This window comes from Thalassophryne amazonica, chromosome 16 (assembly GCF_902500255.1).
Source record: "Thalassophryne amazonica chromosome 16, fThaAma1.1, whole genome shotgun sequence".
Lineage (NCBI taxonomy): Eukaryota > Metazoa > Chordata > Actinopteri > Batrachoidiformes > Batrachoididae > Thalassophryne > Thalassophryne amazonica.
This window is the reverse complement of record NC_047118.1, coordinates 66,561,684-66,578,057: the sequence shown is the minus strand read 5'-3', so window position 1 is coordinate 66,578,057 and position 16,374 is coordinate 66,561,684. Positions and strand designations below refer to the sequence as shown.

Sequence of the window (16,374 nt, the reverse complement as noted above, 5' to 3'; positions counted from 1 at the left end):
CAAGATCGAAAGGAACTAAGTATTTGGCTATCAATTGCACCAAGTACACTAAAACAAACAAGGAAGTGGCATTCTACTCCTTTCCAAAGGGTATCATTAAGAAATGATTCGATCCACCAACATCAATAACCTTTTTGCTTAACGATTCCCTTATCGGTCCTTCAGAGTGGCCGTTCTTATTGGGGTAGTTTGTCAGGAAAATGCTAATTTCTCCACATTGATTACAGACCCTGCAGCGGGTCTGTAATCAACTTTTCTGCAGCGCGGCTTTGCTTTGAACCTTGAACCAATCAAAGTAGTGATTCACAGATCGAAGCAGTGCTTCGATCTAATGCTTCGTTGATTCATTGTTTTATTTTGCTTTATCTTAGATCTTTTTCCCCCGCTAAAACCCTTAATAGCATATGTCTGTGGGTAATATTTACCTTTTTTATGTTAAACCGACCTGTTATGGTCTTCTGAAAGAGTTGATAGATGTATTTTATATCTTAAAAACGGGACCAATGCCTACGCGTTAGAATGTCTATGGCATTTTCAATGTTAAAGTTAGCATTAAGCTGTTGCAGCTGTCAGCACATTTGTGTGCATTTGTTTTCTGTATAATAATGGCTCAGTGTTTGTTGTCATAAAAGAGTCAAATGTATTACAAATTATAATATTTTTAAATGTACTTTTGTTTATATATTAATAATAATAATAGCAACAACAATAATAGTAATAATAACTAATAATGCTACAGTACAATTTTAGAGAAAGATACAAAAAGAACCTGATTAAAAACACAACTGAAAATATAAAACTAAATATAAAATATAAAAATAAAAATATAAAAGATCAGGCTGCCTAGGTTATAATATACTTACAGCGCCTTATATTCCACTCTATACACTCCACAATCATAACAGCTGTTTAAATAAACATTTGTAACAGTAGTTCCTTGTGTTCTAAAGTCAAATAGTGCATTACAGTAGCTTGTAGTACACTCAAGAGAAGTTTGGTTTAAAAAATGTCACTCCACTGCAGCTGCCAAGCTGCCCCAGTAACACACAATCAAAATGGCGTCCAGATTACATCATTTTGTGGGAGTCGGCCCTCTCTATGTTTTCTCTGTACTTGATACAGAGCACACTCTCAATCATTCAACTCAACTCAGCTTTTCCATTTATAATATCTATATAATTCCACAACAAATTAGAACAGATAACTCAAAAAAAAAAGTTTTTTCACTTTACAAGGTAAATATATTATAATTTCTGCTTTCTATATAACGGTGCAAACACTTTTTCTTTTTTGCAGTGTAATTACTGGTTCACATAGTAAGTCCCTTCGGCTGCTCCCTTGTTTGCACTTGGGGTCGCCACAGCAAATCCAAGTTGGATCTGCATGTTGAATTGGCACAGGTTTTACGCCGGATGCCCTTCCTGACGCAACTCCACATTACATGGAGAAATGTGGCAGGGGTGGGATCACATCCAGGTTCACATCCAGAGTATAAATGCATTTTAATGTTTATGATGTACATATTTTGTTCGCTTTTACAAAAATGCATTTTTACTTTCCCAGTTTAAATGTTTTTATTTACACTTGACAGTGTAAATAGTTTTTCATTTCCATAGTGTAAATAAGTCATCTTTATAGTTTACTTCACCTGTACAGGGTAAATTTTCAGTTTTTAGAGTGGAAATGTTTTAAATCACTTAATGTTTACAGCGTATAAATACTCCTTCACTTTTACAATGTATGTTTTTCATTTTTTATAATGTAAATGCTTTTATCACTGTTACAGGCGGTAAATACATTTACATTTCAGTCTAGATGCTGTTTCATTTTTACAGTGTCAGCATTTTTTGTTTTTACAGTTTAAATTGTTTTTAACATTCAACAGTGTCATACCTGATCAATTTACAGAGTAAATCATTTTTTGCAAAGTTAATGCTTTCATTTTTTTTAACTGTGTAAATACTTGTTCATTTCTAAATGTGTAAATATTTTTGAAATTTTTATTTTATTTTATTCATTAATTTATTTTACACCTCCTCTTCTAATGCCACCACCAGCAACACCAGCACAAGCCTAGCGGAGGAGCTAAATCGGTTCTTTGCTAGGTTTGAAGTTAGTGAGGAAGAGAGTGTCCCCATCCTGCCACCCGCTGACAATCTGGCCCTCACTGTGAGCAAGAGAAGAGGAAGAGGTCAGGAGGGTGCTCCGAGGTGTGAACCCGTCGAAGGCTGCTGGTCCCGATGGTGTCCAGGGGAGGGTACTGAGGGGCTGTGCAGACCAGTTGGCAGAGGTTTTTACTACCATTTTTAACCTCTCGCTGGCCGCCTGCACAGGCCCGAGCTGCCAAAGAACTGCCACTATCATGCCCATCACCAAGAGACAGTCGGTCAGCAGTCTGAATGATTACAGACCTGTGGCTCTCACTTCAACTGTGATGAAGTGCTTTGAGAGGCTGGTGCTGAGGCACATAAAATCCTTACTGCCTCCCAGCCTTGATCAGCACCAATTCGCATACAGAGCCAACAGGTCCACAGGTGATGCCATCAACACAGCCCTCCACACAGTGTGTCAACATCTTGAACAGTCTGGCAGTTATGCGAGGATGTTGTTCGTGGACTTCAGTTCTGCTTTTAACACACTTGTTCCAAGCAGACTGATGTTCAAACTGCGCAGTCTGGGCATTGGCGAGCACACCTGCAGATGGATCAGAGACTTTCTCACCAACCGTCTGCAGTCAGTCAGGATGGGGTCCCACCACTCCTCAGTGCTGACAGTGAGCACTGGGGCCCCTCAGGGCTGTGTGCTCAGCCCCATGCTGTACACTTTGTACACCCATGACTGTGCACCAATCCATAGCAGCAACATCTTTGTCAAATGTGCGGATGACACTACTGTGGTTGGGCTGATTCACAACAACGATGAGACGGCCTACAGAGAGGAGGTCCTGAAACTCACTACTTGGTGCTCCCTGAATAACCTAGCACTTAACAAAGGAGTTGGTGCTAGATTTTAGGCGGAAGAGGGAGGACCCCCCCCCACTTATCATTCAGGGAGACACCGTAGAGAGGGTCAGTGACTTCAAGTTCCTGGGAACAAACATTTCTCAGGACCTTACATGGGGCACCAACATCATTGCCCTTGTGAGAAAGGCACAGCAGCGTCTGTACTTTTTAAGGTCACTGAGGAAGGTCAACTTGTCCCAGGAACTGCTGCTGTCCTTCTATAGGTGTTCTGTAGAGAGCGTCCTCACCAACAACATCTTGGTGTGGTACAGGAGCTGCTCTCAGGCTGACAAGAAGGCTCTGGAGAGAGTCAGGAAGTCAGCACAGAACATCATAGGAGCGCAGCTGTCCTCTCTGTCAGACATCTATAACACCAGATGTCTGTGCAGGGCCAGAAGCATCAGCTTTGATGGTTCACACCCTGGGCACGGCCTGTTCTCACTGTTGCCCTCAGGAAAGAGGTACCGGTCCATCAAGGCTCACCAACATGTTCTACCCAAGTGCAATATGGGTATTGAATGCAAATTAGCCTACAGTCTGCACTATACAATGCTACATATATTATATTCTAATTATGTTTTATTTATATATATTATGCTATGCTATACCATATTCTATATACTATACTCTATTTTATATATTATACTATATTCTATATTTTTGGATACATATTTCATGTATAGTATGTTACTCGTAATAACTTCCTTATTTATATTGTTTATATTTCTCACATACCCACAGCGTCTCTACCTCAAGTAATATACTTATTAACAGTGCAATACATTTATTCTACGGTTGGCTGACTTATATACACCTACTGGCTCCTTTGTAAATACATGTACATATTCTTATTTGTCTTTTTATATTTACTTTTTTACACATTTGCACCATGGGAGTTGTCTTTTAATTTCATTGTACCTTGTGTATAATGACAATAAAAACCATTCTAATCTATTCTATTCTATTTATTGTTTATTTGATGAGGACAATGCACATTAATGAACAATTTGTACATTTTCATGCCTTAGTGTAAATATGCCAGATTTAGCTAAAAGCTACTTTCAATCTGTAGTCCTCAGACACACAACAACAAACAATTACAATAAATAAATTAAAACAAAACATGAGCTTATGTACAATACATCTCACCTGTGTTGACAGGTTTGATTGTTTTTGAACCATTTTTAAGCTCATTTTTAAAAGCACCCACTGTAAATATTTGCTCATTTTACGGTGTAGATTTTTTTACAATACAAATTCTTTTTCATTTTATCACTGTAAATATTTGCTTATTTGCTGAATATTACTATGAACTTTTCATTCATGTTCTTCTGTCTTGTTCTCCCCCTCCCTCCCTTTGCTTCATTCCGCACCCTGATCCATCTCCATGCACGCTGCTCCTCATAGTGATTTGGTTCTTCTTTCCCTCGTTCCTCTCCTTTGCCCCACTGAAGGAAACGTTCAGACTCCGGGTGTGGAGGAATCATGATGTGCCTAACAGATGGCGTCCACGAGGGTGGAGCGTGCACAGACGTGCAACACATGACCACCGTGACCACCTGCTATTTAAATACGCTCACTGGTTCATCAAGCTTGAAGTTTGTGCACAGTCAGACATGAACTTGAACACGTTTACGAACATTCACACGCTCTGACAGTAAGTGACGGCTCAGATTTTAACACTTCCTGCGGCGAGCACCTGCCAGCATGCACAGACACCCACACGCACACTGGTAACTTCACACAGTCACCGGCAATCAACACGGAGATGCCACCACAGCAAAAGAAGCAAAAAGTACATAAAAATTAACAAAAAAGAAAACAAGAGTGAATAAAGAGGGATGGAAGATAAATGACAAGATTGTCTGCTCACACACTCACCGTGTCGTGGCTGCATCCGAACATTCGCAACACAGATGAGGCCAGCTGGGACAGAAACCGCTGGGACATTTTGGCGTGGCGGTCTGTGGGTGTGGTCGTATGTGTGTGGGCGTGGTCGTATATGTGTATGTTGATGCGCGTGCGTGCATGAAAGAGGAATAGAAGAGATAATCTGTCGGAATTTGGAACTGCCCTACCTTCCCCTCACCAGGCACCTCCCCTTTCCTGGTTGCCGTGGCTTCGTAGGGCGGCGCTTCATGCAGCGGGCAGCCCAATTGGTTTGATGTCCGAGAGGAGCTGGCAGAGCCTGCTGGGAGAAATGCCATTGGCCAGTTTTAAACTTTCATGTGTTAACAGATGGGTTTTCTCACCTCCTTAAAATGACCTCTGACCTAATCAACCTGCTGACTACTCTCCAATTTGGCAATCAACCAATCACATGGCTGCTCCTTCTACTGTCTAGTAACAAACAAGAACCAATCACAGCGTGCCTACACGTCCTCCTACATGCCCGGCATCAGCCATCTGTCCACTCACACAGCCAGGATCGCTGTGGATCTTCATGTGGCACAATCAGATTTTAAAACTGGACAAATTTTGTTTTTCAAACTTTCACCCAGTGTTTTCATCTTTTCAACAAATCTTAATTTCTTTTTTTTTCTGCTCTCATAACCCTCAATAAATTACTGGATATTTATGGCAGCGAGCAGAATCCTGATTTCAGCCAGAGGACAGTATGCTCAGGTCCAAAAATATGTGGACTTCAATATGTGGACACACACACACACACACACACACACACACACACACACACACACACACACACACACACACACACACACACACACACACACACACACACACTCCCCATGGATAAATAGCCACTCTGAACTAGATGAACCCCCCCCCCCCCAAAAAAAAATAACAATATGTAACTATTTTAGTATGTTTCTTTAGTCACAGTATTTATAAAATATGAGTCAATTAATAAAATATACTTTAGTATGATCAAACCCCATCTCATGCCAAGTTCATCATTGCGTTGCAAAAAGTGATTTAATTAATCTAAAATTATTTTGTGGTGGCATAAAATTTGGGGTGACATGGGGGCAGTGGGGTGTTGGGGTTATGGTTAAAAATAGTGACTGAAACTTGACTGCGCCAGGAAAATGTGAGGCATTTTGTGATGCCATCACAAAAAAAGTTGTGAGTGGGATTTATCACAGTAGGGCAATGCAGCACAGCAGCTTAGACATTCACACCAATGCCTCACAGTGAGAATGTCCCAGGTTTGTGTTTGACCGGATCCTGAACTGTGTGGAGTTTGCATGTTCTCCCCAATTTTCGTGCGGTCTCCCTCCACGTGCTCCGGCTTCCTCTCACTTTCAAAGACGTGCAGGTTAGGTGAACTGGTGACTCTAAGTTGACTGAAGGTGTGAATAAGAGTGTTTGTGTATCTATATGTGGCCCTGCAATAGACTGCCCACGGTGAATAATGCTAACATGATGCTAACAGACTAACAATAGCATGAGAGCTCACGCACCACCCTGCTCAGAGTGCCGCTCTCATTGGACCAACATCTCTGCTATTTTGGCATTGTGGGATAGCTCACACCCACAGATTGAGCTCGCCGGACTACTTTTGCCACACTGTTCAGCGTGCCGCTCTCATTGGAGTGTTAGATATATTTCTGTGTTTAATTATGGTTTTCTTTATTTGTTTTCTATATTTCTTTTGGTATCAAGGTAGTTATTACATGTAGGGTTATATTTTTGGTTTCATTCTTATTCTCACTTTCCTTTGTTCTTCTTTGGTATGTGCATGTAGAACTGGATTTAACCAGTTTGTACCACTTAGGATAAAGAGAGTTAGGTTACAATTATAAATCATATGTCTCCCGTTACTGCGCGGGCCTGGGGCAGGGGATGGACCTCCCTTGAATGCCCACGGGGGCCAATAAGAGAAGGCCTTTGCGAAATAAGGTCCGCCTTTGTTACGCATATGTATTCCTGTACAAAAACTGCTTGTATCCATTGTCCGGGGTTCTGTAAGAGCGGATCTTGTCTGTAAGAGAAGTTTTTGCAGGGCCCAGCCCTGATTATCTTTGCTGTGACTTTGATTAAATTTAAAAGTGTGTAATAGTTTGAGTTTGTGCTTTGTAAGGGGCAATATTACAGATAGAACTGGGGGGAAAAAATAACAGGAGCAACAACACAGAGAATGTGTCTCTTCCCAGATAGATCTCTTTCAATGCAGCTTCTTGTTCTGACTTTAACATGAAGTTAACACCCAAGTCTTTCATCGCCAACTGTAAATGGTAATAAAACCATTCTAATCATATCTGTCTGAACTCTTTCGCATCAAACTCCATCGTGTCAATGTTTACAATGTGCTTGAGCATTAACAGGTGAAAGTGCTCATGAAATTTAAGTTTGTTAAATATTTATTACGGCCACTCTTAAAACTTCAGTTCTCTTTATGATTTTATTACTGGTAAATTTTTGAATTGATTTATATAAGATATACTCATTATCCCACAGGAATATATCACAATTATCTGGGAACTACTTTTTGAACAGGAATTCATCGAGCATGTCGGCCGCATGCACGTACTAACACAGAATACCCAGAAACTGGACAGTTGTTCGGCCATAATGAGAGTGTCTACTTTTAGCTTGCCCTAAGCTCATGAGAGTATGCTCACACACTTAACATTATGCTAATGGGCTAATGTTAGCAGGAAACTTGCTAACGGGCTATAGGGTTGCCAACTCTCTGAAAAATAAATAAGGGATACCTCACTGGCAGGGCTGACTGGCCCATGGAAATATAGACTGGAATGGACATGCGCACCTCTATCTATTAGCGTCACTCAGGACAGGAAGGCGCCATTACTAAGGGTGGAAATGTGCAGCTCATCAATAATAAACTGACTGCTTTTTTTGCACTAGCGTCACTATTTCTTAATGGATTTTAATAAATGTAGGCTTGTTTCAAAGCCCTTTGAAAGCTCTTTCCAATGCACCTATGCATGTGTGGGTGAAAAAAAAAACTTTTATGTAAAATGCAGAAATTTGGGGAAATTACGAGAAACTGTGCTGCTTTTCACGCTCTATTGTCGCTATTTGTTAACAGATTTTAATAAAAGTAGGCTTGTTTTAAAGCCCTTTAAATGCTCTTTCTAATGAACCCATACATGTCTAGGTAGAAAAATTTTTTTATGTAAAGTGTGGAAATTTGTGGAAAATATTCCATTCTGTTCATTTACTGTGATTTTGTTTTTCCTGTCATCATAATTCTCGATGGATTTTTATAAATGACGCTTGTAAGTTGTATTCATGCTAATTAAAAGGTCTAACGAACCAATACATGTCTGGATAAAATCTGAAGTATGCCTTGCCATTCTGCTCATTTACCTTGCTGCTTTTTCCACTGTAATATTACTGCTAGTCTTTTAATGACAACAACATGTATATGATTTTTACTAACATTTTATTACAAGTAGATATAAAGCCATTCAGAATTTATGACTTTTGACCCTCAGTCAGGGTAAAAAGTACCTCCTCCATCCCCTCCAACCACACTGTTCAAATTTAAATGGCTCCTGTGACCACCATGTACATATCATATTAAACAACAGCTGCAAGTATATATATAGACATAAATACATTTAAACATTTTTGTTTCCGCATGTGAACGCAGCTTAATGAAAAGAACTTATGGCGTTGAGTTATAGTCTCAGTATATTGACATTAAATTGCGGCATAACGACTTTAAAATAGACATTTGTTTTACATAATTACATTAAGGCTCTTGTACAGTTCGTGCAGTTGATGGTGAAGCACTGGCTGCCTTTTTTCTCCTCATATCACTTCTGTTTAACAGGATCAAGGTCTCTCTCCACCCTCAGTAATGGCCGCCGTGGGGCACGCCGCTAGTCACGTGACGTCCATTCCAGTCTCTATTTCCATAGACCGGCCAACTGACCATTGGCTTCACCCTTCCCAGCGTGTGTGTGAAACGATTTTTAACCATTTGACTATTGACTTGACACTGAATTTAAGTAGATGCACACATGCATTTGTTATGATATGAACATGCGGAAAACAAATTATTATTTAGCAATTTATTTTTAGTGCAAAATAAATTTTCACTCACAATTTCAATATGAGCATCCTGTCCTGCTTCAAAGTATAAAATTTTTTTTTTTTTAATAAATCTTTATTGCTTAACTTAAAAGTGTATAAATTAACAAAAAAAAATATCATCCAAAACAATGTAACAGTGAAAGTCTGAAAAAGTAAACAATACTTACACCTTTTCCATCCAGCCATTTTCCTTTTCCCATTTGCCCATGTATTTTTGCTTTCTTTTTTGTTTTGTTTTTTTCGAGGAGTAACGTTACAGACATTGCTGTTCGTAGGCGTATCTGCAGTGCCAGTGTCGGTGTCTGTGTCGGTATCAGCCATGCTCCGGGATCTTCTTGCGAGCAGATGTCCCTCAACCAATGAGATAAGAGTGATTCTGTATCATCAACTCGTGTCTGTCAGCTCACTGGTGAAAAGCAGGAGAGGCGCTGGGATCATATTTACCATAAGTTTCCATATAAAGCGCCAGTCAATTCCATTGACATTTTACAGACTTTTTGATTCTCACAGAAATATGGGACAAACTGCGTCCCGTTTCAGGTCAATACGGAACGCACACTTTTATTTCCAAATAAGGGACGATTCCGTTTTTCAAGGGACGGTTGGCAACCCTAACGGGCTACCATTAGCATGAAAATTTGCTAGCATCACATAACACAATGATAATGGGCTAGCATTAGCATGAACTGACTGTCTCCATTGTGTGCAGTCGGATTTATAATAAGACCTCTCAAGTCTCACCCATTTGGTGTGAGACTCACACATTTACAGCGGTCCTGTTAGGTCTCACCCATTTGGTGTGAGATTCAACATGTTGTCATGTTGGCGCGCCACCACAGGAAAAACACCTCCGTTGGAAGCCTTAAGGACAAGTTGAAACATGTCCAGCTGTTAAACAATTTCTCAGATACTCACTCAACTGAAAGCCATCAAAAGCCGCCTGGTTTTTACAAATGGTTATCAACACGGAGGTGTTTTTCCGGCTGCCTGCCAACGCGCCAATCTGCCCGCACGTCTCCGGCTCCGTGGGAAGTCCTTAAAGCAACAGTGCCACTCCATAATCTCTCATCAGCCGTTAAAATTTTCACCGAAAACCAGCTGAATTTCTCAAATGGTGTCCACTTCGATGTGCCTCACAGGTTCTGAAAAAATTTTGATCAAGCAAAGCGCCAGTCTCTCAGGAAGTTCCCAGACAAAAGAAATCCGACGAGAGGGGTGGACCACTCCTCACGCAAGGCCTGCCCACAGGCAAATGACGCAACCGACAGGCGTGAAAAAACTCACGCATGCGCACGAGGGTTCAAGGTTGGCTGATGTAATCGCACGTGATTCAAATCCATATAGTTTTTGAAAAAAATAAAAAGGTCGGATACTATTCTAATAGACCTCGTGTGTATATATATATATATATATATATATATATATATATATATACCCAGGCTTGTTTTTCAAGACTGGTTCAAATGCTCGCATCGGCAAAGCGCGACTACCTTCGGGAGGCTTACCAAATAACTTTTGACAAAGACAAAGCTCCTGATCTACAACAGCTGTGTGCTTAGCATTCTCCTGTATGCATCTGAAACATGGACAATCTATAAGAACAAGGAGAAAAAACTTAACACCTTCCACCTTAGATGTCTGAGGAAAATCCTCAACATCAAATGGCAGGAATGTGTGCCCAACTCACATGTGCTGGAGAGATCAGCCACCACAAGCCTTATATCCATCTTGAGCAAGTGCAAAATGAGATGACTTGGTCATGTGAGGAGGATGGATGACTCCTGGATCCCCAAGCAGCTTTTGTTTGGAGAGCTCACACATGCACATCGCCCAGTAGGTCGCCCCAAGCTGCGATACAAGGATGTCTGCAAATCGACCATGAAAGACTACGCAATTGACCCGGCTTCATGGGAGACCCTCGCATCAGACCGAAGTGCATGGAAATCAGCCATCCACAAAGGCCAAGCAAGAACAAGACTTGGTAGCAGGCTGGAAAGAGAGACGCCGGCATGACCCTGTCCTTGCAACAGCCGACAGCAACCCATGCCGCTACTGTGCAAGGCCAACATTGGTCGCGTAAGCCATGAGAGGAGGTGTAGCGCAAGACCCGCTCACAACTGAGACTGTCATTCAACACAAAAGCCAGAGAGAAAGTTTATTAAACCCCTACATAAAATAAATGAATTTTGTCACCCCAACACATTGCAAAAAGCAAAAAATAATGAGTTTTCATGATGTTTTTCTCACAATGGCATAATTTTTTAAATTTGCAGTTTAGAAATGTAGCAACACTCACACAGTGTGACATACTGAGTAAACTGATTAAAAGAGATAGACAATGGGACCAAAAAGTATTTAGTCAGCCCTTGATTGTTCAAGTTCTCCTACTTAGGAAGATGAGAGAGGTCTGTAATTTTCAACATAGGTACACTTAAATTAAGAGACAAAATGAGAAAAAAAAATTCCAGAAAATCACATTGTAGGATTTTCAAAATAATTTATTTGTAAATTATGGTGGAAAATAAGTATTTGGTCACCCACAAACAAGCAAGATTTCTGGCTCTCACAGACCAGTAACTTCTTCTTTAAGAAGTTCTTCTGTCCTCCACCTGTTACCTGTATTAAAGGCACCTGTTTGAACTTGTTATCTGTATAAAAGACACCTGTCCACAGCCTCAATCAGTCAGACTCCAAACTCAACCATGGCCAAGACCAAAGAGCTGTCGAAGGACACCAGGAAGAAAATTGTAGATGTGCACGAGACTGGGAAGAGTGAGTCTACAATAGGCAAGCAGGTTGGAATAAATCAACTGTGGGAGCAATTGTAAGAAAATGGAAGACATACAAGACCATTGATAATCTCCCTCGATCTGGGGCTCCATGCAAGATGTCATCCCGTGGGGTCAAAATGATCAGGAGAACGATGAACAAAAATCCCAGAACTACATGAAGAGACCTGATGAATGACCTGCAGAGAGCTGGGACCAAAGTAACAAAGGCTACACACTACGCAGAGAGTGACTCAAATCCTGCAGTTCCAGGTGTGTCCCCCTGCTTAAGCCAGTACATGTCCAGACCTGTCTGAAGTTTGCCAGAGAGCATGTGGATGATCCAGAAGAGGGGACAGGACGACTGATCCGTGGTAAGGGAAGAATGAACGTGGCCATGTATTGTGAGATTTTAAGCTAAAACCTCCTTCCATCAGTGAGAGCATTGGAGATGCAACGTGGCTGGGTCTTCCAGCATGACAATGATTCCAAACACACCACTCAGGCAACAAAGGAGTGGCTCCGTAAAAAAGCATTTCAAGGTCCTGGGGTGGCCAAGCCAGTCTCCAGACCTCAATGCCATAGAAAATTTGTTGAGGGAGTTAAAAGTCCATGTTGCCCAGCGACAGCCACAAAACATCACTGCTCTAGAGGAGATCTGCATGGAGGAATGGGCCAAAATACCAGCTACAGTGTGTGCAAACCTGGTGAAGACTTACAGGAAACATTTAACCTCTGTCATTGCCAACAAAGATTATGTTACCAAGTATTGAGCTGAATTTTTGTTATTGACCAAATACTTATTTTCCACCATAATTTACAAATAAATTCTTTAAAAATCCTACAATGTGATTTCCTGGATTTTTTTTTCTCATTTTGTCTCTCACAGATAAAGTGTACCTATGATGAAAATTACAGACCTCTCTCATCTTTCTAAGTAGGAGAACTTGCACAATCAGGGACTAACTAAATACTTTTTTGCCTCACTGTAATTAATAATTAGTTCATACAATAAGTTGGTCTCTGATGATGGTATGAGGAGACAAACATCAACTGCTGGTGTGCAGCGTTCTGGAAGTAAGCAGAACATAGATAACTCATGGATGTTCCACTAACTGTGACTGCAACACGACAAGCTGAATGTCCCATTATTATTTTACTTCCACCCCTAGTGGTTAATGAGGAGAAAAACACATAGCAAGAAAAATATTATTCAAGTGCAGAGAGTCACCTGACTTTAAACTGGCAGGAACTTTTTACACTGCCACCAGAGCCAGGGTTTCCTGTAATTTAATATAATTTAATATAACGCTGTGCAAAATGTTTCAATGAAGTAAATTATTGTCCTTGTCATTATCACTGAGAAATGACCACACCCAACATCATCTCCTGCAGTCTGTCGCTGCAGACAGAATGCTGCTGCAGACAAGCAGCTTAATGTCGACTGGGCATCCACTGGCCAGCTACGAACAAGTACAGGACAAAACAAATGTGCAACCAAAGTTCTCTGTCTGATGTCCGCTCAAAGTTTTGCATATGTATCAATTTTCCAATGGACTCGCCACATCAGCTGAAAAGGATTTCTACAGGTCAAAAATTGGCACAAGCGAGTGAACTATTTATGTTTTATTTTTCATTTTATTGAAATGGGCATTTCGATAGCCGCAATATTGGCTATGCTTTTGCATTAGCCCACCCCTCATCAAGCAGAATTTGGACAAACGTGTGTGTTTGGCTCTATTTATGGCCTCATGTCTCTGTCCACACACCTCTGACTGTCCATTGAATCATCCCAGTCTTTAGCTTTGCAAGATATTTTTAATTTGTTTTATTATTTTGGACTAGTGTGTGCATCCACGTCGGTTTGTTTGACCATGAACTGGTGACGTCACATGAAATTGTGACATCATTTCAGACCCCATACCAGGGTTAAGGTGAGTTCTCTGTCCTACCTGTGTTCTGTTCCACAGACTTGGTCTGCTCCAGCAAATGCTCCTTGGCTTTGGTTGACTGGGATAAAACTGTGGCCAGGAGCTGCAAAGACAAGAACGTATTACAGTAGTTTCCTAACTGACAAATGTAATTTTAGTATAATGCAGCTCCACTACATGCAGAAGAATAATTTATTATTTTATATCTATATACATATTTAAAAAAAAGCCAGATCTGGATTTGTAACACTGGATGTAGCCATAGCAGATGGCCACCACACTGATTCTGCTTGAGGTTTTTTCCTGCTAGAAAGGAGCTTTTCCAGGGTTATTAGTCAGGTTTCCATTACCCTCCAAATTGCACAATTTGAAGTCAGGAATATAGGAAAATACCATGAATGAAAATGTGTACATTACAAAAAACTCTCAAACGCCACAATTCATTTTTTACATACACGTGCAATTCAAAAAAGCCTTGTTTTGAAAAACTGCAATGGAAACATTTTTTCTGTAATTACAGGTCACATTTCGTATTGAAAAAGTCACGACATTCTAAAATATAAGACACAGCTCATGTGGACGGGGGAAGACACAGAGAACCTGTGAACCTTATAATGACATTATGGCAATACTGGATTAAAAAACACCAAAATGAAAATATTGAGGGGTACTTACCCATCCATCACAGTGACTATTGGAATTGCAGTTCTTGAGATAATCTCATTATAATGAGCTACCGCAAGAGGATGAAATCCAGTAGTCACATTTCATCACAATGAAAATGCTATAATTTCACTTTTTTGACATTCTGAAAATATTTAACTTTTGTACAAATCTGTAATAGAAATGCAGCTTCAGTCACAAATGTGTTTGCTCATGGTTTGGGTAAGGACTTAAAAATTTTTTTTTTTTTTTGGTTTCATACTGAAAAATGAATGAACTGTCAGGGTTTGAGTTTTTCTTGGTGTTGTGTTTTATTTTGTTCTTTTGTTCTGTTAAGGCGGGCTTACACTGTGCAAGTTTTGGCCCTTTTTCAGCTGATTTTTCACTCGTGCGAGAATTTTTTGGATCGTGCTGAGTTTCAGCTTAATCGTGCGTCCTGCATTGTGCAGTCTACATGGAGTAATGAGCTGCATTTAACATCTCACGACCACCTCCCGATCAGGAATCGTATGGTCGGATGAAAATCAAACTTGTTTGATATTTTGGTCGGCCGTCGTGGCTCGTGAGGGTTCCACGCTGTTGAAGCAGCGCTACAAGCATCTACACATTGATTACCTCGCGCACTGTCCATGAGCAAACACCGGAGAGAGCAAACAGTGATCTCATGTAAAGCCTTGTGTTTTTTTTTTTTTTTTTGCGTTCCCTCGCAATAACCTAATATCATATTAAAGTTCATGCCAATCAGCGCGCACAGTGAGTGGAATCAGGTGAGGGAGACTGGATGTATATGCGCACGCGCGCACACACACACACAGCAGACAACAACAGGATTTACGACAGATGAGGGAGTAACTTGCTACACCTTGCACAGCTGTAAGACTCCGTATGAAATATAGCTGAATGTTTGTTTTCTTTTTTTACCGTCCTCTCGTGAATCATGTTGCTGTCTGCTGTGTGTGCGAGCGCGCATATATGTTCAGTCTCCCCACCTGATTTCACTCACTGTACACGCTGATAGTCATGAAATCATTTTTTTTTTAAAGAAAAAAAGCTTCTGACGTGTGGTTTTTGAACGTACAATGTGAGCAGTCAGATCGCATCAGAGCATCGGGCCGTACAGTGTGAGACCATGAATCGTGCGCTCTGAACTTTTAAACCCTGTGGTTTTGTCGCACAGTTTGAGCTGGAGCCGAGTACAACGATTGAAAATATCGTACAGTGTATGCCCAGCCTTAGTTATTTTTGCATTTCATTGGGTTTGGTTTGTTTCTTCTCTTGCTGAGTTTTTCTGCTTGGGTCTGCCTGTCTTTGTTTCTCTTGTCTCTCTCTCTCTTGGATCTTGGTGATGGGTGTTTCTCCCTCTCTCTCTGACCATGCCCTGGTTCTGGTGCTTTCCATGCACACCTGTTCCTGATTTGCTGATTACCAGCGGTGGTTATTTAAGCTCACTGGGTGTCCTGCCTAGTCCTGCCTGTCTCTTTGTGTGTACCTGACCTCCAGCCTGTTGCTTAGACCACACCTGTTTGCCTGCTGATTGTTGTACTGCTGCTTTTCCTGGACTGCTTACTCGTGTACTGACCTCTGCTATCCTCAACAGTAAAGCCTTCTAAAAACCAGAGCTGTTTGTTTGAGCCGTGCATTTGTGCCCTGCAATTCCTGACCATTCAGCCTGATATGAACGAATGATGTACTGATTAATTATCTATTCTCTGTCTTGTTTTAAAAGATAATTTTGAGATTACAACAAATGTTTTTTTCTGTTCCACTTTCCTACACTGACGTGGAAGAAAGCGTGGGTGCAGAATCCACAGCATGCTGCACAGCATGCTGCTTTTCTCTCAAAAATTCTTGAAAGGGTAGTTGTAAAACAGCTAACTGATCATCTGCAGAGGAATGGTCTATTTGAAGAGTTTCAGTCAGGTTTTAGAATTCATCATAGTACAGAAACAGCATTAGTGAAGGTTACAAATGATCTTCTTA

At 40.7% G+C, this 16,374-nt stretch overlaps 1 protein-coding gene across 9 annotated transcripts in view; it reads right to left on the bottom strand.

Moving 5' to 3' along the window:
- Nucleotides 1-16,374, bottom strand: part of caskin1 (CASK interacting protein 1) — a 333,760-nt gene that overhangs the window by 21,105 nt on the left and 296,281 nt on the right. For 7 of the 9 annotated variants that reach the window (XM_034189754.1, XM_034189755.1, XM_034189758.1 and 4 more), the window contains 2 exons: nt 13,753-13,834; nt 5,081-5,193 (listed from right to left, as the gene is read on the bottom strand). In XM_034189754.1, coding sequence (XP_034045645.1) covers nt 5,081-5,193; nt 13,753-13,834 — 195 coding nt within the window. The remainder of the gene's footprint in view (nt 1-5,080; nt 5,194-13,752; nt 13,835-16,374) is intronic. The other 2 variants (XM_034189753.1, XM_034189759.1) reach the window with 1 other exon arrangement.